Genomic DNA, 25,379 nt, shown 5'->3' on the forward strand with positions numbered 1-25,379 from the left:
AAAGGAAATCAGTCCTGAATATTCATTGGTGGCCAATACTTTGGCCGTCTGATGTGGAGAACTGACTCACTGGAAAAGATCCTGATGCTGGGAAAGATTGAAAGCATGGAAGAGAAGGAAACGACAGATGATGAGATGGTTGAATGGCAGCACCGACTTGATGAAAGTGAGTTGGTGATGGACAGGGAGGCCTGGTGTGCTGCAGTCCATGGGGTTGCAAAGAGAGTTGGACCCAACTGAGCGACAGAACTGAACTACTATACAGTGGTTCTTTATTGTCAGTTTATCACCTATCTATCTATCTATCTAATCTATCTATCATCATTAGGGAAGACTCCATATAAAGCAAGAGTGTGCTCCACATATACAATTGATTTACCAAGTAATAACTGAGGATTTGCCAGAAGTCAGATACTCTTTTAAATGCTTTTATATGTTTTAACGTGAACTTTCTAAAACATCTCTTTAAAAAGCATTTTATCACTAACGAAAATGTTCTAGTTCGTACTCTTTTAAAGGCCTAGTACCTTACTTCTTGCAAAATCATCCTGGTCAAAGCTGTGATCTGAGGAGACTATATACCTGTTTCAACAGTGGAATCATTGTACAAAATTTTTGAAACACCACTTGGGATTACTATAAGTTTGTGCCACATCTCTATGTACATTCTCAGTAACTGAAATTTTTAGCCTTGGAGAAAATTAGATTTTGGCAAGAATAAATTATATTTAGGGAAAGGGATGGTACTTGAGATTGAGTTGGATAATAACACTGGTGGCTCAGATGGTAAAGAATCCGTCTGCAATGCAGGTGACCTGGGTTTGATCATTGGGTTGGGAAGATTCCCTGGAGAAGGGAATGGCTACCCACTCCAGTGTTTTTGCCTGGAGAATTCCATGGGCAGAGGCCATGGGGTCGCAAAGAGTCAGACACGACTGAGTGACTAACACCTTCACTTTCTTTTCTTTGGATAATCACACTAAGATATGACTAAAAAGTACTGTACTTGGTTCTTCTCCAGTAGTTTACTAATTCTTCTAAAGACAATTTTAAGCATTCAGGAATATTTTAATTGCAGCAATGTTAAAATATTTTCCTTCCTAAGTTATTATGCACATATTCATACAATTATTCATGTTGTTTTTATATAAATGGTTTGCTTTAAGTATTTTGCAACAAAAGCAAATGAAAATTGATTCGGAATAAAATATCAACACAAAATTATACAAATAAAATCTGGGTGATTTAAGTAAAATATCCCCATTAGTTTACATTTTAAATTTAGAAATGCATTGTCATTTCTAAATTGTTTTGTAATTAGCATTATCTCCCAAATCTTTTTTTTTTAAATAAATTTATTTATTTTAGTTGGGGGCTAATTACTTTACAATATTGTAGTGGTTTCTGCCATACATTGACATGAATCAGCCACGGGTTTACATGTGTTCCCCACCCTGAACCCCCCTCCCACCTCCCTCCCCATCCCATCCCTCTGGGTCATCCCATTGCCCCAGCCCTGAGCATTTGTCTCATGCATTGAACCTGGAATGGTATAATTTTGTGAAAGACACCATTGTAACCTCAGATTGTCACCCATGCTGATAGAGTACTTTATTTATCCATGCAATACATATTTATTGAGTGTTTAAAAAAAAATATCAACACATATTCCTTTAAATTATGGATTTTTAAAGTTGAAAGGGATTTGCATGATTTTATAGTATCAAACTACACATTTCACAGATGAAACTAATTCCCCAAAAGGCATGACTTAGCAAATTTTAGCGTCAGAGCCAAGAACAGAGCCCAAGTCTCTTGCCTTCCACCTGGTACTTTTCCTACTATCACACTACCCTTTATCTGTGGATTAAAAACTATGCCAAAGAGGACAAATGATTTCACTCTTTCAAAACAATTTAGAGATTACGTTCTAATCTAGTGTTTGAAACTTTTTACTGATCACCTAAGAAAAAGATGTAATACTAGATGGGACTGAATATATCCCAATCTACAGATACAATCTTTAACTGGTAAATTATCCATTAAAATTTCTTTGAATTATGCTTAGAGTTGTAATATCCAATGCTATAGAAACAATTAAGCTGTATTCAATCTAAATGCCATTGAAATGAAAGTAAATATATTCATATATAATAAATCACTGTCCCAAATAAAAAGATAACCTGACTTCAGAGAATTTTGACTTGAAAATAATGAAACACATCCACAACTTGAACAACTCATAAAATTTCAATTCAAATCACTCATAAGAAGCCTAAATGTCTACTGAATAACAGATGTTTCTTGGAAAAGATCGGTGAATGTATTTTTGGAATGATGTCAGAGAAGAGCTTCTTTTATAACCATTTTTAATCAGAAGTACAGCTTCATTCATAAAAACACAGAGTCAAAATTTACAGAAAGGCTTACTGAGATATCACAGAACATTTTTCAGCTACTGTTACATGTTTGGGTTTACTTATTACATTTATATTTGAAGTTTCCTATCTTGGTTGCATAATTGAAACCTTTCAGCTAGAAAAGATCACTTTTTTCCACAATGGTGATGAAGCTAAACAATCAGAACTGAAAATCAGGAATTCTTAATTTGGCATCTTATGATTTTATATCAATTTGTTTAAAACATGCTTGATTTAGGCTTAATGAACAAAAAACAATTTCAATTAGAAATGCATGTAGTTTTCTTAATTCTTAATTACTTATAAGTAGGCAGTTTAATATAGCAATATACTTTTCAAGAAGACTGTGACTTCTAAAAAAAAGAAAATCTCAGACTGATCTGAGGTAAAATCTAGAGAAACATGATCCACAGGTGACTGGATTAGATTGCCACTAATTTTTACATATCAGTATGAAAACAAATGGATGAAGAGGACTACAAAAACAAATATTCCTGTGAAATTTAAAGTGCATTAGGAAACTAGGTATCTTCCAAATTGATTAATTCAATATAGCATTTAGCAGAGGATGACTTCTTGGAGGAAAATATTTTTTAAGAATCAGTTTATTAAAACTTGAGAGTAGTAAAACTTGTATTTTTAAACATAATATAGTCTTTGGATTAAAGTGAAAAATACTTCTCAAACTAAAAAAAAAAACCCCAAACCATGCTACTTATCCAACATATGAATTATCATTTACAATATAGTTGAATATGTGCATGATGGTATGTTTTTATAGCTTGGTAGTTAACTATTATTACCCAACACCAGGGAACACATCTTTATTTTTGGAAGGAGACTGTTTAAAGTTCTTTATATCCATTTCCTGAGTATTTTCCCAGTTCCAATTCATTTATGAGTTGCTTTTACATTACTACCAAGGTCATCAACTTTACTTTCTTTAATAGGCATGAGTCTTTTCAACTTTGTGTCTGTGCAGTCCTCAGCTTCCATTTCTCTGACTGAATCCACTCCTTTTGTAGTTTTAATTTCAAAAAGATCTTCAGTTAAAATGCAATTTGAACTATGAGTCAATCTGTCTCTCTCAGTTCCAACTAGTTCATTCTTTTCTTCATTTGTATCTACAGGATCATAAAGCTCAGGTGTAAAATAGATAGATTCATCCTCTGCTTCTGTTTCAGAAGCTGTATTTGAAGCAGAAGGTTCAGCTTCTTCACTTACTACAGACAACTGAATTGCTGGATCTTCTGAATTCAGATTAGTAGCATCAACGTTTGTCAATGGAGCGATGGTTTCTGATTGAGGGCATGCTCCAAATGATGTATCTACTGTCAGAGATGAGGACTCATATTTATCAGTGAGTGGCAAAACTGTTCCACATTTCTTTTCTGTTTTGAAAGTGGAAGAAGTAGAGGCACAGTCCTCTGATGGCCTAACCACAGGTGTTCCAGTCAGAATTATACCAGTAAGATACTGTCGCCCCAAATTACTGCCAGACCAGCTAACTCGGTCTGTTTGTTTGCTGAAGGTTGGGCTTGTGGATCTGGAAATCACAATTCTTTCTGCTCCTACTGCCTGGGCAGACTCTTCTAATAATTCTGGATCATCTACAAATACAAGAGTGTAAGAGTGTTAACTTTCTGCTCCTAACATAATAATTGTTACATTAAAAGTGATTTTTGTTAGAAATACTGAAATAACTGTATAGGATACATAATTCAGAGCCCATAACAAGCAGTAGCAGGACTTCCATTTTAGAATGTAAAGCACAACATGTTAACTCTGAAAGGAATCTTAGGTCTCCAGCCCGAGTTATAATGCTGTCTGATAAACTATCAAATTCCACACCAGGGACCTCAGAAGTGAGCAAGAAAAGGAAGGGTAAAAAGGAAAAGAAAGAAGGCTGAGTAAAGGAGGAAAGAGGCTGTAAAAATGCCTTAAAAATCCACTAACCAGTGATTGAGAAAAACTGACCTAGATTAATTCCCTTAAGGTAGCTGACAACCAAAAAAAAAAAAAAGGAAACTGACAACCACAAAGACTAAGATATTTGCTTGAGGTTATAAAATTGGTTGGTAATCAGACCTGGACTAGAAACTAGGTTTCCTGATTACCAGTATAATGGCCTAGAATTCACTATAACATTTAGTTAGGATACAAGCATATACTATAAAATAAGTATTTAAAAACTGATATATTAAACAACTATTATATATGAAATAAAACAATTAAAATGATATCCAATGATATAGAACACAGTTTAGCAAACTTTTTCTGTAATAGGCCAGACAATAAATATTTTAGGCTTTGTGGGTCATACAGTATCTGTTGCAGCTACTCAGTTATGCTGTTCTGGTGTAATATATACAACTGCTTAACTCTGCTCTTGTGTACTATATGTAAGTGATTGACTGTGACTGCATTCCATTAAACTTTACTAACAAAATGAGAGAGCAGGCCAAATTTGGTCCATAGGCCATAATTTGCAAACTCCTGATATATTATACTCTAATATATTTAAATTATATTCTAATTTTCCAAATTATATTCTAATCTAGTATATTCTGATATTTTAAAATATTATTTTTTTATCATTTAGAATAAATGACTCTCACGTCTTTAAATAATTCCTGTAGGACAAGTATCTATAAATTAGGTCAGTTTTTATATCACCTTTAGAAAAAATAACCATTTGTATAGTTCTTTACAATGTTGTGACATTTATCATCTTATTAGATCTTTACAACCCAACCTGGAGGGACAGGTAGGCAGATATTCCTTCTTCTATTAAGACTCAAAATGTTAAGTGACTTGCTCAGAGGGTCACAGTTAGTAGCAAAGCCTCTTAATGGAAAACCAGAAAACATGTATAGGTCTCTGACAAAAGTTTGTTCCCATTCCAATACACTATACTATTTCATGATTTTATGATAACACCTTATATTACAAACCAACATATTTAAGGACATTAATCTGTAGCATAACAAATATAATTTCACTGAATATAATGAGACTTCTCTACTAAATGTAAATGGGTAGAACTTTTCATACTTTTCTCCTTTTTGGAGATGATGCCTCTTGGTAAAGATGGACTTTTATTTATCATTTTAGGATATGGTAGTTCTTAGACACATTTTTGCTTTACCTTCCATAGGATATTCTGGTGATAAATGGCTTGCTGCTTCTAAAAAATAAGGTGAGGTACTATTCTTCGAACAAGCCACTCCAAATGTAGGCTCATTGTCCTGTATAGATTTTCTGTCTTCTTTGGATACAGCAATGACCTTTTGGTGCTTTTTGGAAAATTCAGCCAAGGACTCCAGTGCACTCTCAAAGGTTGAATGGTGCTGAATCAACTGTCGAACCCATTTAGAAAGTCCTAAGGCAAAAAGTAAACCCAGCAAAGAAGCTTTGGTTATTCATGAAGATATACTAAGAAAAACAATTAGATAACTTCTCTGGTGAAGTAATCTACTTTGAATTTAGAGTATACAAAATGGTTCTCAACCGTTTTCCTGCCTTTTTACCTTCGTAAATACAATATGCTCTTGTATCAGTAGCATTTCTCTTTACATGCAGTGATTGTCAACTGGATGGAGGGAAGAGGCAGTAGATGTAGAATGGAGATAGGGGAATGCATTATTCGTCAATCTGAATAACTGGGGAAAAAGGCAAATTTAATTTTATCATTGTTGTTATTGTTCAGTCACAAAGTTGTGTCCAACTCTTTGCAACCCCATGGACTGTAGCATCCCAGGCTTCCCTGTCCTTCACCATCACCCGGAGTTTGCTCCAACTCATGTCCATTGAGTTGGTGATGACATCCAATCATCTCATCCTCTGTCATCCCCTTCTCCTCCTGCCCTCAATCTTTCCCAGCATCAGGGTCTTTTCCAAGGCGTCGGCTCTTCTCATCAAGTGGCCAAAGTATTGGAGCTTCAGTTTCAACATCAATCTTCCAATCAATATTCAGGGTTGACTTCCCTTAGGATTGACTTGTTTGATCTCCGTGCAGTCTAAGAAACTCTGAAGAGTCTTCTCCAGCACCACAATTCATAGGCATCAATTCTTTTGGCAATTAGCCTTTTTTATAGTCCAACTCTCAAATTCATACATGACTACTGGAAAAATCACACCTTTGACTATATGGATCTTTGTTGGCAAAGTGATGTCTTTGCTTATCATACTTTTCATGGAGTGGTTTGCCATTCCTTCCTCCAGCGTACCTATGTTGTGTCAGAACTCTCCACTGTGACCCATCCATTTTGGGTGGCCCTGCACGGCACGACTCATAGCTTGACCACTCCAGTATTCTTGCCTGGAGAATTCCATGGACAGAGGGTCCTGGCAGGCTACAGTCCATCTGGTTGCAAAAAGCTGGACACAACTGAGTGACTAACGCTTTCACTTTGGGCTTCCCTGGTGCTCAGATGGTAAAGAATTTGCCTGCAATGCAGGAGACCCAGGTTCAATCCTTGGGTGGGGAAGATCCCCTGGAGAAGGGAATGGCTACCGGCTCTGCTATTCTTGGGCTTCCCTGGTGGCTCATATGGTAAAAGAATGTGCTTGCAATGCGGGAGAGACAGGTTTGATCCCTGGGTCAGGAAGATCTGGAGAAAGGAATGGCTACCCACGCCAGTATTCTTGCCTGGAGAATTCCATATACAGGGGAGCCTGGCAAGCTATAGTACGTGGGGACACAAAAAGTAGGACGCAACTCAGCCACTTAGCCTTTCTCACTTTCACAGTCTCAAAGGCTTTTTTTTTTTTGTCTCCCTTCTCCCAATTCCAAATATATTGAACTATTCTGGGTAAAAGGAATAACACCATTTTATGGGTAAATCATGTCCTATATGAATATATATATTTATTTTTAATATATAAATAATCAAGTTATAAGGGATAAGATTTGACCCTGTGACATAAGAAAACTGCACAAAAATAAACCATATTAACAGTATAAGGTGTTTTGGACAATGGCCCACTTCAGAATGAAATTCAGATATTTGGACTTTAGAAAATATTCTCTGCTGATGTTGCTAAAACTATAATCATCTTTTGGAGTAGTTTAAAAATTCAGTATGGTGTTTTCAGTTGAGAGGAAGATAAGACAGCATCAAGCAACTTGAACAATCAGACTTTCATTACAAATATATTCCTTTAGTTTTTCTGTTTAATGGAGATTTTCTAACAATCTATTTTTATGCAAATTGAATTTAAACAAAAATTAGTCATCAAAAGGAATCTGTATGTTGTTACTGCCTACATAAGATTTCAGTCTTCTTTATGAGTCTCAGAAAAAAATTAAAACCTTACAGAAAATAATAAAAAATGTTTAATTAAAAAAAATCTCTCAACAAATCTGAGGTGAAAATTTCAGTTCTAGATTTGAAAACAAAAAATATTTAAAACATGCATTTCTTTAAAGTTTTTGATTTTTGTTTGCTTGGGGAAAATAATTATACCAAATAAAAATATGAAAAATTTTCAAATCTAAAAATTTTAGCATTATAGTTATTACTTTCATTTTGACCTTCTTGTGATTAAAAAAAGGCTTTTTAGTCTAAAATGTCAGTTTGCTTTCGAACACTTGAAAGAATCTGAGCTCCACCTGCTGACTAAACATAAGCACTTAACATTTGCTTTTGGTTATGACTTGGCCTAAGCTCAATGGCTTGCTCTACAGGGAAAGAGGAGAAAAGCTTAATAAAGCAGCATTTCCTGCTTCAATCCAGGTGGATATGTTTTAATATTGAATCAGATATAATGATTAGGTTCTGAAATATAAAAAGTAGAGTACATATACATAGACAGCTAATCTGAAACAAAAAATTAGCGTCATTTCACTTTTTATAATATGGTACGAACTTTTTAGCTCTAAAGCTAACAATAAAAATGCAAGTATTTCTAACAGTTCTTTAATAACAGATAGATTCCTGATATTGATTCCAAAGGGATTGTGGTACAATTGGATGAAAACAATAGGCATAGAGTAATTTGTTCATTTGAGTGGGGAAAAATGACCATCTACTTCATCTTGCAGTATGCAGTGGTGCATTTTTTCCTTTTTAGAAGGTAGTAAGTCTGATTAATATAAACTCTGTAACAACAGAAGCATTTCTAAACAAACAAACAACAATAAAACTCAAATAATCCAAAATGAAAGAATCCTATGCAGCCAATGGATTGCTTGTGTGCTTAAATGTAAAAACTTAATATTTCTTGAAAAATTAATTTCTGTGGGACAGTTTTTTCCCTGACAATGCTAAATAAATTACTGCTATGCTACTAAATCAAAACCATATTCTGATGAAACTGAAGGATCTTAATTGATTAATACTACATTAGAACTAATCAGATTCTTCTCTCTAAAGATCTTTTGTAAACATAGAAGCATTAAAAGGCTAGGTTTCCAGGCAATGTGAATTTTTTCATGTTAGATCTAGTAATTCAAATTTTCTATCCAATTCTTTGTCTTTAAAAATAGAAGTCATTAACTACTAAAGCTTGCTACCAACTCTTACTCTAAGCCCAGCTGAGACTCTTACCAGATATGTATCGACTTGGGTTACTCCTGAAGCGATCATCGACTAGAATAAGAGCCCCCCAATCATTCTTGTGTCGAATACACCTGTTAAAAAAATAGGGAGAAAGTAAGATAAATACAACAGTGAAAACAGTCAAATTTCTAATAGGACAGAGAGAAGATTGAGAAAATTAATGATGTGTCCTTTAATCAAAGTCATGATTATGAATAAGGTTTATAGAAACTACTCAGTACAATGTACCAGAGTAGGTGTATTTAAAAACACCCTACTTTTGCCAACTACTGATAACTTATACCCCAAAATGCTGCATGCATTCTATTTCAAAAGTCAAAATTATAAAAAATATTTCTTCCAAATCTTCCTCACATACACAGAATATTTTTTACCTTATACTAGCTGTAGATTTTATATAGATAACTTTTATTCTGATTTAACAAGTTTTTATCATAAGTGAATGTTTGTAAAAAAATTTTTTGCACCAATTGATATAATCATGTAGTTGTTCTTTTTAAACTGCTAATATGGTGGATTACACTAGCAAAATTTCAGATATTGAGCTTGCCTTTCTTTCATTCCTAGAATAACCACTATGCCTATGGTGCATTATTCTTTTTATGGATTGTGGGGCCCAATTTGCTAATTGTTTTATTTTAAAAATTATTAAAAATTTTAAAATTTAGTGGTTCTTTAGCACATTTACAAGGTTCTGCAACCTATAACACAATCTACTACAGAATATTTTAGTCTCACCAAAAAAGAAACCCCATGCCCATTAGTCTCCCTAAATTACTTGGATTATTCCCCCTAACCCCTGACAACCAGTAATCTACTTTCTGTCCATATGCATGTGTGCATGCAAAGTGGCTTCAGTCGTGTCCAACTCTCTGTGACACCATGGAGTGTAGCCCACAAGACTCCTCTGTCCATAGTATTCTCCAGGCAACAATATTGGAGTGGATTGCCATGCTTTCCTCCAGGGGATCTTCCTGACCTAGGGATCAAACTTGTGTCTCTTATCTCCTGCATTGGCAGGTGGGTTCTTTTCCACTAGCGCCACCTGGGAAGCCCTAGATTTATCTGTTTTGGACACTTCATAAACTAGAAGCTTATAATATATGGCATTTTGTGTCTGGCTTCTCTCATTTAGCATGATGTTTTCAAGGTCCTTGTATCATATATTATTACTGAATAATATTCCATTGTATGGATATACCACAATTTGTTTATCTATACATAAAGTAATGACCATTTTGCATTGTTTCCACTTCTGACTATTATGAATAATGCTGCTATATATATTTGTGTACAAGCTTTTATGTAAATACATTTTAAAAAACTCTCTAGTATAAACCTAGGAATAGAATTGCTAGTTCATATGGAAACTCTATGTTTAAATTTTGAGGAACTGCCACATTTTTTTTTCCAATGCAGTCACATAATTTTACACTTCCATTAGCCATGCGTGAGATTTCCAATTTCTCCATAACTTCAATACACTTGTTATTGTCCCTCTTTTTCAATATATTTACCATAAAAGGTATGAGGTGGTACTTCACTCTGATTTTGATTTACATTTCCCTAATGACTAATGAGTTTGGGTAGGCTCTGGGAGTTGGTGATGGACAGGGAGGCCTGGCATGCTGCAGTTCATGGGGTCACAAAGAGTCAAACACGACTGAGCGACTGAACTGAACTGAATGACTAATGATATTGCATATCTTTTCATGTGCATACTGGTCATGTGCTTTTTTTTTTTTGAGAAATACGTATTTAAATTATGGTCAAAATTAAAATTGCAGTCTTTTTATTGTTGAACTCTATAAGAGTTCTTTATATATTCTGGAACTAGACTCTGATCAGATATATGATCTGAAATATTTTAAAAACCTTTGCCTAATCCAAGGTCAAGAAAATCTGCATCTTGTTAGCCCTTGATCCATTTTGAGTTAACTTTTCTATACAGTGTGAGGTAGGGCTCTAACTTCATTCTCTTGCATTTGTTATCATGCAGGCACTAAGTTGGTCCAACTAGTTACAACCCCATGGATGCAGCACGCCAGGCTTCCCTGTCCTTCAATATATCCCCGAGTTTGCTCAAATTCATGTCCATTGAGTCGAAGAAGCTATCTAATCATCTTATCCTCTGTCGCCCTCTTCTCCTCCTGTCCTCAATCTTTCCCAGCAGCAGAGTCTTTTTCTGTGAGTTTGTTCTTCCCATCAGATGGCCAGTGTATTAGAGCTTCAGCTTCAGTATCAGTCTTTGCAATGACTATTCAGGGTTGATTTCCTTTAGAGTTGACTGGTTTGATCTCCTTGAAGCTCAAGGGACTCTCAAGAGTCTTCTCCAGCACCACAACTCAAAAGCATCAATTCCTTAGTGCTCAGCCTTCTTTATGGTCCAACTCTCATATCCACACATGACTACTGGAAAAATCGTAGCTTTGACTATATGGACTTTTGTTGGCAAAGTGATGTCTCTGCTTTTTTTTTTTTATTGAAGGATAATTGCTTTACAGAATTTTGTTCTTTTTTGTCAAACCTCAACATGAATCAGCCATAAGTATACATATATCCCCTCCCTTTTGAACTTACCTCCCATCTCTCTCCCTGTCCCAACCCTCTAGGTTGATACAGAGCCCCTGTTTGAGTTTCCTTAGCCATACAGCAAATTCCCTGTTGGCTATCTATTTTATATACGGTAATGTAAACTTCCATGTTACCCTTTCCATACATCTCACCCTCTCATCCCCTCTCCCCATGTCCACAAGTCTATTTTCTATGTCTGTTTCTGAATTGCTGCCTGTAAGTAATTCTTCAGTACCATTTTTCTAGATTGTGTATATACACATTAGAATACAACATTTATCTTTCTCTTTCTGACTTACTTCACTCTGTACAAAGGGTTCTAGGTTCATCCACCTCAACAGAACTGACTCAGAGGCATTCCTTTTTATGGCTGAGTAATAGTCCATTGTGTATATGTACAACTTCTTTATCCATTCATCTATTGATGGACATTTAGGTTGCTTCCATGTTCTAGCTATTGTAAATAGTGTTGCAATGAACAATGTGTCTTTTCCAATTTTGGTTTCCTCAGGGGATATACCTAGGAGTGGGATTGCTGGGTCATATGGTGGCTTTATTCCTAGTTTTTAAAGGAAGCTCCATACCATCTTCCATAGTGGCTGTATTAATTTACATTCCCACCAACAGTGCAAGAGCGTTCCCTTTTCTCCACACCCTCCCCAGCATTTACTGTTTATAGATTTTTTGATGATGGCCATTTTGACCAGTGTGAGGTGACATCTCATTGTAGTTTTGATTTGCATTTCTCTAATAATGAGCGATGTTGAGCATCTTTCCATGTGTTTGTTAGCCATATCTTCTTTGGAGGAATGTCTGTTTAGATCTTTTTCCCACTTTTTGATTGGGTTGTTTATTTTTCTTGTATTGAGTTGTATGAGCTGCTTGTATATTTTGGTTAATCCTTTGTCAGTTGTTTCATTTGCTATTATTTTTCTCCCATTCTGAGGGTTGTCTTTTCACCTTGCTTAGTTTCCTTTGCTGTGCAAAAGCTTTTAAGTTTAATCAAGTCCCACTTGTTTACTTTTGTTTTTATTTCCATTACTCTAGGAGGTAGATAACTGAGGATATTGCTTTGATTTATGTCATCAACTGTTCTGCCTATGTTTTCCTCTAAGAAGTTTGTAGTTTCTGGTCTTACACTTAGGTCTTTAATACATTTTGAGTTTATCTTTTTGTATGGTGTTAGGAAGTGTTCTAATTTCATTCTTTTATGTGTAGTTGTCCCAGTTTTTACAGCACCATTTATTGAAGACGCTGTCTTTGCCCCATTGTATATTCTTGCCTCCTTTGTCAAAAATAAGCTACCCACAGGTGCATGGGTTTCTTTCTGGGCTTTTTATCTTGTTCCATTGTATTTCTTTTTTTGTGCCAGGACCATACTGTCTCAATGACTGTAGTTTTGTAGTATAATCTGAAATCAGGAAGGTTGATTCCTCCAGCTCCATTCTTCTTTCTCAAGGCTGCTTTGGCTATTCGGAGTCTATTGTGTTTCCATATGAATTGTGAAACTTTTTGTTCAAGTTCTGTGAAAAATGTCATTGGTAATTTGATAGGATCACATTGAATCTGTAGATTGTATTTGGTAGTAAAGTCATTTTCACAATATTATTCTTCCTATCCAGGCACATGGAATATCTCTCCATATGTTTATGTCATCTTTGATCTCTTTCATCAGTGTCTTAAAATTTTCTGTGTACAGTTCTTTTGTCTCCTTAGGTAATTTTATTTCTATTTATTTAATTCTTTTTGTTGCAGTGGTGAATGGGATTGATTACTTAATTTTTCTCTCTGATTTTTCATTGTTAGTAATATAGAAATGCAAGGGATTTCTGTGTATTGATTTTGTATCCTGCAACTTTGCTAAATTCACTGATTAGCTATAGTAATTTTCTGATACTATCTTTAGGGTTTTCTATGTACAGTATCATGTCATCTGCAAACAGTGAGAGCTTTACTTCTTTTCCAATCTGGATTCCTTTTATTTTTCTTCTCTAATTGCTGTAGCTAGGACTTCCAGAACTATGTTGAATAATAGTGGTGAAAGTAGACACCCTTGTCTTGTTCCTGATCTTAGGGGGAATGCTTTCAGTTTTTCACCACTGAGAATAATGTTTGCTGTAGGCTTTTCATATGTGGCCTTTACTATATTGAGGTAGGTTCCTTCCATGCCTGCTTTTTGAAGAGTTTTAATCATAAATGGGTGCTGAATTTTGTCAAAGGCTTTTTCTGCATCTATTGAGATTATCATATGGTTTTTAATCTTTCAATTTGTTAATATGGTGTATCACATTGGTTGATTTGTGTATATTGAAGAATCCTTGCATTCCTGAAATAAACCCAATTTGATCATGGTGTATGAGCTTTTTGATGTGTTGCTGAATTCTGTTTGCTAAAATTTTGTTGAGTTTTGCATTATCAGTGATATTGTTCATCAGTGATATTGGCCTGTAGTTTTCTTTTTTGGTGTTGTCTATATCTGGTTTTGGAATCAGGGTGATGGTGGCCTTGTAGAATGAGTTTGGAAGTGTTCCTTCCTCTGCAATTTTTGGAAGAGTTTTAGAAGGATAGGCATTAGCTCTTCTCTAAATGTTGATAGATTTCTGCTGTGAAGCCAACTGGTCCTGGGCTTTTGTTTTTTGGGAGATTTTTGATCACAGGTTCAATTTAACTGCTTGTAATTGGGTTGTTCATAATTTCTATTTCTTCCTGGTTCAGTCTTAGAAGATTGAACTTTTCTAAGAATCTCTCCATTTCTTCCAGGTTATCCATTTTATTGCCATATAGTTGTTCATAACAGTCTCTTATAATCTTTTGTATTTCTGCATTGTCTGTTGTAACCTCTCCTTTTTCATTTCCAATTTGTTGATTTGATTCTTCTCTTTTTTTCTTGATGAGTCTAGCCAAAGGTTTGTCAATTTTGTTTATCTTATCAAACAACCAGCTTTTAGTTTTATTAATCTTTACTACTGTTTCTTTCATTTTTCATTTATTTCTGCTCAGATCTTTATGATTTCTTTCCTTCTACTAATTTTGGGGTTTTTTGTTCTTCTTTTGCCAGTTGTCTTAGGTGTAAAGTTAGGTTGCCTATTCGATGTTTTTGTTGTTTCTTGAGGTTTCTGAAGAATTGATCCTTTTGAACTGTGGTGTGGTATTGCTGTAAACGTCCCTCTTAGAACTGCTTTTTCCTGCATCCCATAGGTTTTGAGTTGTCGTGTTTTCACGGTCATTTCTAGAAATTTTCTGATTTCCCTTTTGATTTCTTCAGTAACCTGTTGGTTATTTAGAAACATGTTGTTTAATCTCCATGTGTTTGTGCTTCTTACAGCTTTTTTCTTGTAATTGATATCTAGTCTCATAGCATTGTGGTAGGAGAAGATGCTTGATACCATTTCAATTTTCTTAAATTTACTGAGGTTTGATTTGTGACCCAAGATGTGGTCTATCCTGGAGAATGTTCCATGTGCACTTGAGAAGAAGGTATATTCTTCTGCATTTGGATGGAATGTCCTGAAGATATCAATGAGATCCATCTCATCTAATGTATCATTTAAGATTTGTATTTCCTTATTAATTTTGTTTTGATGATCTTCCATTGGTGTGAGCGGGGTGTTAAAGTCTCCTACTATTATTGTGCTACTGTTAACTTCTGCTTTTATGTCTGTTAGTGTTTGTCTTATGTATTGAGGTGCTCCTATGTTGGATGCATAGATATTTACAATTGTTATGTCTTCCTCTTGGATTGATCCTTTGATCATTATGTAGTGTCCTTCCATATCTCTTGTAATCTTCTTTATCTTAAGGTCTATTTTGTCTGATATGATGATTGCTACTCCAGCTTTCTTTTGCTTCCCATTTGCATGGAATATATTTTTCCATCATCTCACTTTCAGTCTACATGTGTCTTTAGGTCTGAAGTGGGTTTCTTGTAGACAGCATATATATGGGTCTTGTTTTTGTATCCATTCAGCCAGTCTGTGTCTTTTGGTTGGAGCATTTAATCCATTTACATTTAAAGTAATTATTGATATATATGTTCCTATTGCCATTTTCTTAATTGTTTGGGGTTGATTTTGTAGATCTTTTTCCTTCTCTTGTATTTCTTGACTACATAAATCCCTTTAACATTTGTTGTAAAGCTGGTTTGATGGTAGTGAATTCTCTTAACTTTCACTTGTCTGAAAAGCTTTTTATTTCTCCATCAATTTAGAATGAGATCCTTGCCGGGTAGAGTAATCTTGGTTGTAGAATATTTCCCTTTCAGTACTTTAAATATATCCTGCCACTCCCTTCCTGCCTGCAGAGTTTCAGCTGAAAGATCTGTTGTTAAATGTATGGGGTTTCCCTTATATGTTACTTGTTGCTTTTCCCTTGCTGCTTTTAATATTCTTTGTATTTAGTCTTTGTTAGTTTGGCACGCAGATGACATCACCCTTATGGCAGAAAGCAAAGAAGAACTAAAGAGTCTCTTGAAGAAAATGAAAGAGGACAGTGAAAAAGTTGGCTAAAACTGAACATTCAGAAAACTAAGATCATGGCATCTGGTCCCATCACTTCATGGCAAATAGATGGGGAAACAATGGAAACAGTGAGAGACTATTTTTGGAGGTTCCAAAATCACTGCAGATGGTGACTGCAGCCATGAAATTAAAAGATGCCTGCTCCTTGGAAGAAAAGCTATGACCAACCTAGACAGCATATTAAAAAGCAGAGACATTACTTTGCCAACAAAGGTCCATCTAGTCAAAGCTATGGTTTTTCCAGTAGTCATGTATGGATGTGAGAGCTGGACTATAAAGAAAGCTGAGCACTGAAGAATTGATGCTTTTGAAGCATGCTGTTGTGTTGGAGAAGACTCTTGAGAGTCCCTTTAACAGAAAGGAGATCCAACCAGTCCATCCTAAAGGAAATCAGTCTTGAATATTCATTGGAAGGACTGATGCTGAAGCTGAAACTACAATACTTTGGCCACCTGATGTAAAGAATCAACTCATCTGAAAAGATCCTGATGCTGGGAAAGATGGAAGCGGGGAAGAGAAGGGGACGACAGAGGATGAGATTGTTGGATGGCATCACTGACTCAATGGACACGTGTTTGAGTAGGCTCCGGGAGTTGGTGATAGACAGGGAAGCCTGGCGTGCTGCAGTCCATGGGGACACAGAGTCAGACATGAGTGAGCAACTGAACTGAACTGAACTGGCGTGTTTCTCCTTGGGTTTATCCTGTATGGGACTCTTTGTGCCTCTTGGACTTGACTATTTCCTTTTCCATGTTGGGGAAATTTTCAACTATAATCTCTTCAAAAATTTTCTCATACCCTTTCTTTTTCTCTTCTTCTTCTGGGACCCCTATAATTTGATGTTGGTGCGTTTGATACTGTCCCAGAGGTCTCTGAGACTATCCTCAGTTCTTTTCATTCTTTTTACTTTATTCTGCTCTTCAGAAGTTATTTTCACCATTTTATCTTCCAGCTCACTGAATCATTCTTCTGCTTCAGATATTCTGCTGTTGATTCCTTCCAGAGTATTTTTAATTTCAGTAATTGTGTTGTTTGTATGTTTATTCTTTAATTCGTCTAGGTCTTTGTTAATTGATTCTTGCATTTTCTCCATTTTGTTTTCAAGGTTTTTGATCATCTTTACTATCATTATTCTGAATTCTTTTACAGGTAGTTTGCCTATTTCCTCTTCATTTATTTGAACTTCTGTGTTTCTAATTTGTTCCTTCATTTGTGTAGTATTTCTCTGCATTTTCATTATCATTATTTTTTTTAACTTATTGTGTTTGAGGTCTCCTTTTCACAGGCTTCAAGGTTGAATTCTTTCTTCCTTTTGGTTTCTGCCCTCCTAAGGTTGGTCCAGTGGTTTGTGTAAGCTTCATAAAGGGTGAGATTTGTGCTGAGTTTTTTTGTTGTTGTTGCTTGTTTGTTTTTCCTCTGATGGTCAAGGCTGAGTGGGTGGTAATCCTGACTGCTGATGATTGGGTTTGTATTTTTGTTTGTTGTTTAGATAAGGTGTCCTGCACAGGGTGCTACTGGTGGTTGGGTGATGCCGGGTCTTGTATTCAAGTGGTTTCCTTTGTGTGGGTTCTCACTATTTGTTACCCCTAGGGTTAGTTCTCTGGTAGTCTAGGGTCTTGGGAGTCAGTGCTCCCACTCCAAAGGCTCAGGGCTTGATCTCGGTTTTGGCATTTTTGGTTCCTGATGGGTTTCCTTGGTCCCCTGGAAACACTCTCCACAGCAGCAGCTGAAATGTTTTTCCTGACCTGTGGCCCCTGCAGAGGACAGATGCACTCCCTGCGGCCCGTGGGTCCCTGTCTCTGCTTTTCAATATGATGTCTAGGTTGGTCATAGTGTTCTTTCCAAGGAGCAAGCATCTTTTAATTTCATGGCTGCAGTTACCATCCACAGTGATTTTGGAGCCCAAGAAAATAAAATCTGTCACTGCTTCTACTTTTTCCTCTTTTATTTGCCATGAAGTGGTGAGACAGGATGCCATGATCTTAGTTTTTTGAATGTTGAGTTTTAAGCCAGCTTTTTCAATCTCACCCCATCAAGAGGCTCTTTAGTTTCTCTTCCCCTTCTTCCATTAGAGTGGTATCATTTGCATTATCTGAGGTTGTTGATTTTTCTCCCGGCAATCCTGATTCCATCTTTTCATTCATCCAGCCGGGGATTTTGCATGATGTACTCTGCACAGAGTTAAATAAACATAGTGACAATATACAGCCTTGTCATACCCCTTTCCCAATTTTGAACCAGTCAGTTGTTTCATATGAGGTTCTAATTGTTGCTTCTTGACCTGTATACAGGTTTCTCAGGAGATAGGCATGTTGGTCTGGTTCTTACCTCTTTAACAATTTTCTACAGTTTCTTGTGATCCACATAGTCAAAGGCTTTCACATAGTCGAAGCAGAATTTTTTTCTGGAATTCCCTTGCTTTCTCTGTGATACAACAAATGTTGGCAATTTGATTTCTTGTTCCTTTACCTTTTCTAAACCTAGTTTGTAGTTCTCAGCTCACATACTGCTAAAATCTAGCTTGAAGGATTTTGAGCATTACCTTACTAGCACGCAAAATGAGCACAACTGTGTAGTAGTCTGAACATTCTTTGGCACCTTTCTTCTTTGGGATTGTAATGAAAACTGACCTTTTCCAGTCCTGTTGCCACTTGCTCAGTTTTCCAAATTTGCTGACATATCGAGTGCAGCATTTTAACAGCATCATCTTTTGGGATTTGAAATAGCTCAGCTGGAATTCCATCACCTCCACTAGCTTTGTAGTAATGCTTCCTAGGGCCCACTTGACTTCACACTCCAGGATGTCTGACCCAAGGTGAGTGATCACACCATTGTGGTTATCCATATCATTATGATCTTTTTTGTATAATTCTTGAGAATTTTAATAAACACCTTAATTTATAAAAATCTAATTTGGATCGATATGAACTTAATTTCAATACTATACAAAAACACTGCTCCTGTAGTAACAGTTTCTCCCCCCCCACCCTGTGTTATCACTTTAATTTGAATTTTATCTTTAAACATTACACCTGTGCAGAAAAGTGAGTCCAGCAGGCCAAGTTGCTTATCTCTAAAAATGTCTGCATGTAAAGGCAGCCCTTGGTTGGCTTTTAGATTTTAGGAAGGTTCCAATCACAAACTGGTAAGAAAGTCTCACTGTGTCTAAAATGTCTGTGCAAAAATAAGGTTAATGCCAAACATGTGCTTTTCTTCTGAGAGTCTAGACTTTGGTCAAGTGTTAGGCAGAGACTGCCTATATGACCAGTCCAAATAAAAACACTGGGTGCTGAGTCTTTAACAAGCTCTCCTGGTTGGCAATTATTTCACACAGGTTACCACAATTCATTGCTGGGAATCTAAGAGTGCCCTGTATGACTCCATTGAGAGAAGACACTTGGAAGATTGTGTCTGACTTCCCCTGGAGCTTTGCCTGTGTGCCTTCTCTTTGCTGTTATTGCTTTTTATGCTTTCACTGCAATAAATCTTAGGTGTGCATACAGCTATTTGCTGAATCTTTCACTGTTCCTGGTGAATAACTCAACCTAAGTATGGTTTTTGGGACCCCCAAGACCCATGCTTATTATCACAGACATAAAATTATTGCTTTATGCAGTTGCTTTCAAAAACCAAATAGGAGAAAAAGAGCTACCAAAATATATTTTATATTTACCTATGAAATTACAGATCCTCCTTATTTCTTCATGTGGATATAATTTACTGATTAGCGTCCTTTTATTTAGCAAGAAAGAGACTCCTTTTAGTGCTTCTTGTACAATTAAGATTTCCAAAGATTAATTCTCTTGGTTTTTGTTTGGAAATGTTCTACTTTCTCCTTAATCTCTGAAGTATAATTTTGCCAGATACAGAGTCCATTGATGGTCTTTTTCTTTCAGCACTTTAAATATTTCAATTTACGGCCTCTTTTCCATAGTTTTCAGTAAAAGATCGGCTAATTGAAGAGATCCTGTATATGGTTTTTCTCTTGCTGTTTTCTAGATTCTCTTTTTGTCTTCTGACAGTTTGATCACAACATTCTGATGTATGGATCTCTTTGAGTTCAAACCACTTGGAGTTTTCTGCTTTTCTGAGATGTGGAGATCAGTGTTTTTCACCAAATTTGGTAAGTTTTCAGCCATTATTTCTTCAAAAAAAATCTTTCTGTTCCCTTCTCTCTCTTTTCTCCCTCTAAGACTCTTTTTATGTGTACGTTGGTATGCTTGATGTGGTTGTACAGGTTTCTGAGGCTATCTTAATTATTCTTCATTCTTCTATCTCTTCCTCATACTAGAAATCAATTCTTTCTTCTCTCTGCTCAAAACTGCTGGTGAGCCCCTCTAATAAATTTTTTATTTCACTTATAAGTACATTTCAACTCCAGAATTTCCACTAGGCTCTTTTTCTTAAAAAAAAAAGTCTAATTATTGACATTCTTTACTTGGTGAAACATCTTTCCCATAGTTTCTTATAGTTCTTTAGACATAATTTTCTTAGTTCTTTGATCATATTTAAAATGGCTTTATATACTAACTTCAACCTCTTCAGCTCCCTTAGAGATAATTCTTATTGATTGCTTTCAAATCTTCAAACCAACTTTTAACTTTGTCACCCAGGATATTGTCTACATTGGTACATGTTCTTTAGGTTATGTTTATTCTGCTGTTGGGTGGAGTACCCTATAATGTCAATTTGATCTAGTTGGTTAACAACATTGTTTATATCTTTTATCTCCTTACTGGTTTTCTGTTTCTTACTGCTAGCTATTGGGTTGGCCAAAAAGTTCATTCAGGTTTTTCCATCTCATCTTATGAAATTTTTGACCAACCCAGTGTTACTGAAAGAGGAATTTTAAAGTCTCCAACTTTACTTGCGGATTTGTCTATTTCTCTTTTCAGATGTCAGCTTTTGTGTCATTTATTTTGAGGTTCTATTTTTAGGTGTATACACAATTAGGATTGTTATGTCTTTTTTGATAAGTGACCCTTTTACCAGTATGCAATTTTCCTTTTAGCACCCCTGTAATTTTCTTTGTTTTGAATTCTACTTTGTCCTGATATTAATATACTTATTCCAACCAATTCACTGGGAAGAAGATCAGAATTCAAATTATCAATCTGTTTAGTATAATTTACTTTTCACAGTACTCAAATAGCAGCTCTATGTATTTTATCCAGGTTTTAAAAACAGTATAGAATGCACTTATTCCATCTTATCTAGAATTGAAACCTCCAGACATTGTAAAAAGTTAATTTCAGCTTGTAAATTTTAATTTTTAACGAAATACACAAGCACAGTTTAAAAGTCAAACAGTTTTATAATAATAGTTTTAATAAAAACAGAATTCTCCTTTGCCTACTCATATCACATCTTCAGTTCCCAATCTCAGAAACAATTAATTTAAAATATCTTAGATAGTTCTTGTGGTCATTTGTCTTGGATTTTAACCACTACAAATTATGTAAGGATTCTTCCTATAGAAGATGCTTATTTCATATTACTGATAACTTCACTCCTCTCCAATCTCCTAGTAGAGTTATATCACAATTCTTTTGTAAATCAATATTCAGTGGCTTATCATGTATAGATGAAATTACATGATGGACTATGATTACATTCCCTTTCTCGTATGTGTTTGTATGCCTTGGAGTTACTAACTCTCCTCCCCGTTCTTGCTTAATTTTCTGTTTTCTATCATTCATTAATTCCCACTTTGTCACAGCTGTAAGAATTTTTTTCAATATGGGCAAACCGTCCATCCTCAAAAACCAATCTAGACTAACTACTATGGGACTGACTGCTGCACAGATTCATCCCAGAACTTTCTTGTTTGGGGAATTCCACTTTTCTGGATTGGAACTCCAGTTTCCTGCATCCTTGGTATTACTCTTTCTGAATTTTCCCTTCTTTGATAAAGCATATCTTTCAGGAGAATACTGAGAAACTGTGCATTTGAAGCAAACGTTTCAGGTCCTTTAACACTGAAGACTTTATTTTGTCTTACTGTTTATTGATCATTTGGGGGTTGCTTAGAACATAAATTGCAAATCAAAAATTTCCCTCAGATAGTTGAAGATAATTTTCAACAGTCTTCTGGCTTCTGGTGTTGCTTTTAAGAAGTCTATTTCAATTTAGACTCCATATCTTTTGTATGAGAGTTGTCTTTTTCTCTCTGGATGGTTTTAGGACCTTTTCTTTACCTTAGGTACTTTGAAACTGCATAGTGAGGTGCTTTGTAGCTCCTCCCCTTTACTGGTGCTTGAGTGTGTCTTTTCATCAGGAAACTATGTTTTTCAATTCTGAGCATTTTTCTTGAATTATTTCTTTGACATATTTCTTTATTTTCTGCAGTCTCTTCATATGGAGCTCCTATTTATCAGAAGTTGGTTCTTGCATACTGCTCCTCTAATTTTCTAGTTCTTTCCTATTTCTCTTTGATTTTTAGATGTAGGAAATTCTAATTTTTCCCTCCTAAATCCAATTCTACATTTAAAATCTGTTGCTACCATATTAATGTCTAGGAGCTTTTTCTTATTTTCCATTCTTATTTTATGGAGGCACTATCTTACTTCCCTATGGATATTACCAATAGAAACTTATAAAGTTTTCTTCTGTCCCAGGGTTGGCAAAATACAGTCCACAGAGGAAATCTGGCCCACATCATATTTTTGTATAGCCTACAATCTAGGAATGGTATTTACATTTTAAAGGTTAAAAAACAAAAAAGAATATGGATGCAGACTGTATGTAGCCTGAAAAACATACAACATTCTTGTCTGGCCTGTTAGTTTGCCAACCCCTGTTCTATTACACTGTTTCTGTTTTCTACAAGTTCTTCCATCTACAAGGACTTCCACCTTATGATACTCTCTTGTGATATTTTAAAGTAATCCATAGGTTCCAAGGCATCAGACCAACATAAGACAGGGTTGTCACCTGTCTTAGAGAAGAACACTGCACTTTCCTGCCTTGAAGATATAAGATTGTCAGCTGAGGGAAAAAAAGAGAATAGAGTTCTCACATTCAGTAGGTAGACTTTTCTTATCCCCCATCTTTAACCCCTTCTTAGCTGTACCCATAGTTAAAGAATATATAGACTCTCTAGTTCATTATATCCAGAGAGTAAACCTGGATGGAGGGGGCTGTCTAACTACTTCTTATACTAACATGTAACTAATTCTAGAGTAGCTCCAAGTCCTAAGTTTTTCTATGCTTGAATCTGGAAGATCTTATTAGCTTTCATGACTATAGATTTAAATTTCAGCTTTTTTTGCCTGTTAAGTTATTCAACCATTCATTGGTTTTTCTGTGTTCAAAATTTATTGACAATTCATCTGTTATTGTCTCTTCTCCCACTCTTTTCATGTCTAAAGATTTGACATTTTTATTCCTATACCATCATGGGATTTTGAGAGGGGGTAAAAATTAATACAAACGTTTGATTTCTCCATAGGGACTTTAGAAGCCTAAATTTTATATGATACTCTTTTGTGATATTTTAAAGTAATCCACAGGTTCCGAGGCATCAGACCAACCACAAAATTGGAAAGGTAGGATAGGAAGATGGATACTGTCAATTGTTACATAACAACACCGTTTTATAAAACAGTGTTGAAAATCAATGTAAAGTCAGGGTGCCATTCTGTCATGGTCCCACTTTGGTTTATGTTTAAAGTGTTCTATAACAGAAAGGCATTAAGTTAACAAAACAGTTCAGAGAAAAAGGTTTTCACCTTTTCTTTTTCCCATTGTTTTCACACTGCCTTGCTCAAATGAATTATGCCCACTTGAGACAAAGATTATACTTCAGTAAAGCAGAACTGTTAGGAAACTTATAGTGCAGTTGTAACCTGGTCACAAAACCATCTGGTACATTCCTGAAAGCTGTTATTACATTTCATGGACTTATATTACTTCAAATACTCTAAGAGTCCCATGTGGGCTTAAAAAAAAGATAACATTTTTTAAACTCAATTTGTTTCTGCTTACTTTAGTCCTTCTAGACATATCTCTCATAAGAACAGTGCCTTAGTATAAGCACCTTTTATGTCAATCAATACACATTATGAATTTTACCATATGATGTAACACATTCACTTGATTTTTTAGTGGATGTTTCTTTGTAGTAAGTTGTTACTTGTTGATTCTGTTTCTCTAAAAATCAGTAAAATAAGTTAGGCTGTCACTTTTTACTTAATGAAATAATAAAACTATAGTATTATATATCAATATTATAAACACATGCTTTTCTGAAATTCTTGAAGTGTGTTTCAAAGCTCTAGAAACTCTGTCAATATGGTATAGCTGGAAAAGCACTGAATCTGGCATTTTTCACTAATGCAACAAGTACATACTTTGCATCTATGCCCCAAGATGAGACACATTTGCTAAGAATGTAAAAATGTCTAATACATGTTTAGGGAAGGAGACAGATATATAAACAGGCTATTCCAATATAATGAGATATATGTTATAATAGAGATAAGTATAAAATGCAATGGGTTTCCTACAGGGTAAATAACTCTAGTTGGAGAAATTTTAAAAAGTCTTCATAAAGGATATGACCTCTTCAACTAGGTTTTAACTGGCAAACTTACCAGATGAATTGTATGGTAACTTGAATGCAAAGGCAAAGAGTAATGAAAGGGTATGGTATATTTAATAGTTTAATAGTGAGATGTTTATATTTAATAGTGAGAATTTTAGTGGATACAGGCAGGGCGTAAGGATGAAAAAACAAGTCTTAAGGTTTTAAGTGTAGGTGGGGTCAAGATGTGAAGGTGCATTTAGCAGCTATGTGACATTAGGCAAGTAATTTCATCTTCACAACCTGCTTAATATATGTAGAAAAAGTTTATAAATGACAAAATAGGATACAGATATACTTTTGCTTCAAATGGTTTCTGAAAATTCAAGGCATTGATCACATTGAGAAAAAAAATAATCAACTGAGGTAAAAATATTTATTTTCCTGAAATTCAGCATAGTAACTAAAAGTCAAGAATTTTAAAACAAATATTCAGACTCCCCTAGAAACTATTTGTTGAATATTAAAATTCTAATACAACAAACAGATCAACCAACAGGGAGACAGACAAAGTAAGTAGATGGAATGCTTCAAGGACAATTTCCAGTGCAACTTGATGCCAAGTACAAGTGGGATTTCTAGGAAGAGAAGGGCAGCAGCTTAACCGTATCAGTAGGTTAAACATAGAACTGAATAATTCAGTTTGAACAGAAACAACTACAGAATATCATTCTGAAATGATGGGGAGGGGAGTAGGTGATGTGTTTTAGGACTTACTTTA

General features: G+C 35.3%; 1 protein-coding gene across 1 annotated transcript in view; it reads right to left on the reverse strand.

The window, feature by feature from the left end:
- Positions 1–3,176: 3,176 nt before the first annotated feature.
- The window catches only part of BRIP1 (BRCA1 interacting DNA helicase 1), a 199,797-nt gene continuing 177,594 nt past the window's right edge, over positions 3,177–25,379 (reverse strand). The window contains 6 exon segments of the mRNA XM_081585017.1: positions 3,177–3,294; positions 3,296–3,320; positions 3,322–4,030; positions 5,475–5,548; positions 5,550–5,802; positions 8,972–9,054. Of these exon segments, the coding sequence (XP_081441143.1) occupies positions 3,220–3,294; positions 3,296–3,320; positions 3,322–4,030; positions 5,475–5,548; positions 5,550–5,802; positions 8,972–9,054 (1,219 nt within the window). The 3' untranslated portion in view covers positions 3,177–3,219.

This window comes from Giraffa tippelskirchi, chromosome 3, assembly GCF_054371585.1.
Source record: "Giraffa tippelskirchi isolate mGirTip1 chromosome 3, T2T-mGirTip1v1.2.pri, whole genome shotgun sequence".
In the NCBI taxonomy this organism is placed as follows: Eukaryota; Metazoa; Chordata; class Mammalia; order Artiodactyla; family Giraffidae; genus Giraffa; species Giraffa tippelskirchi.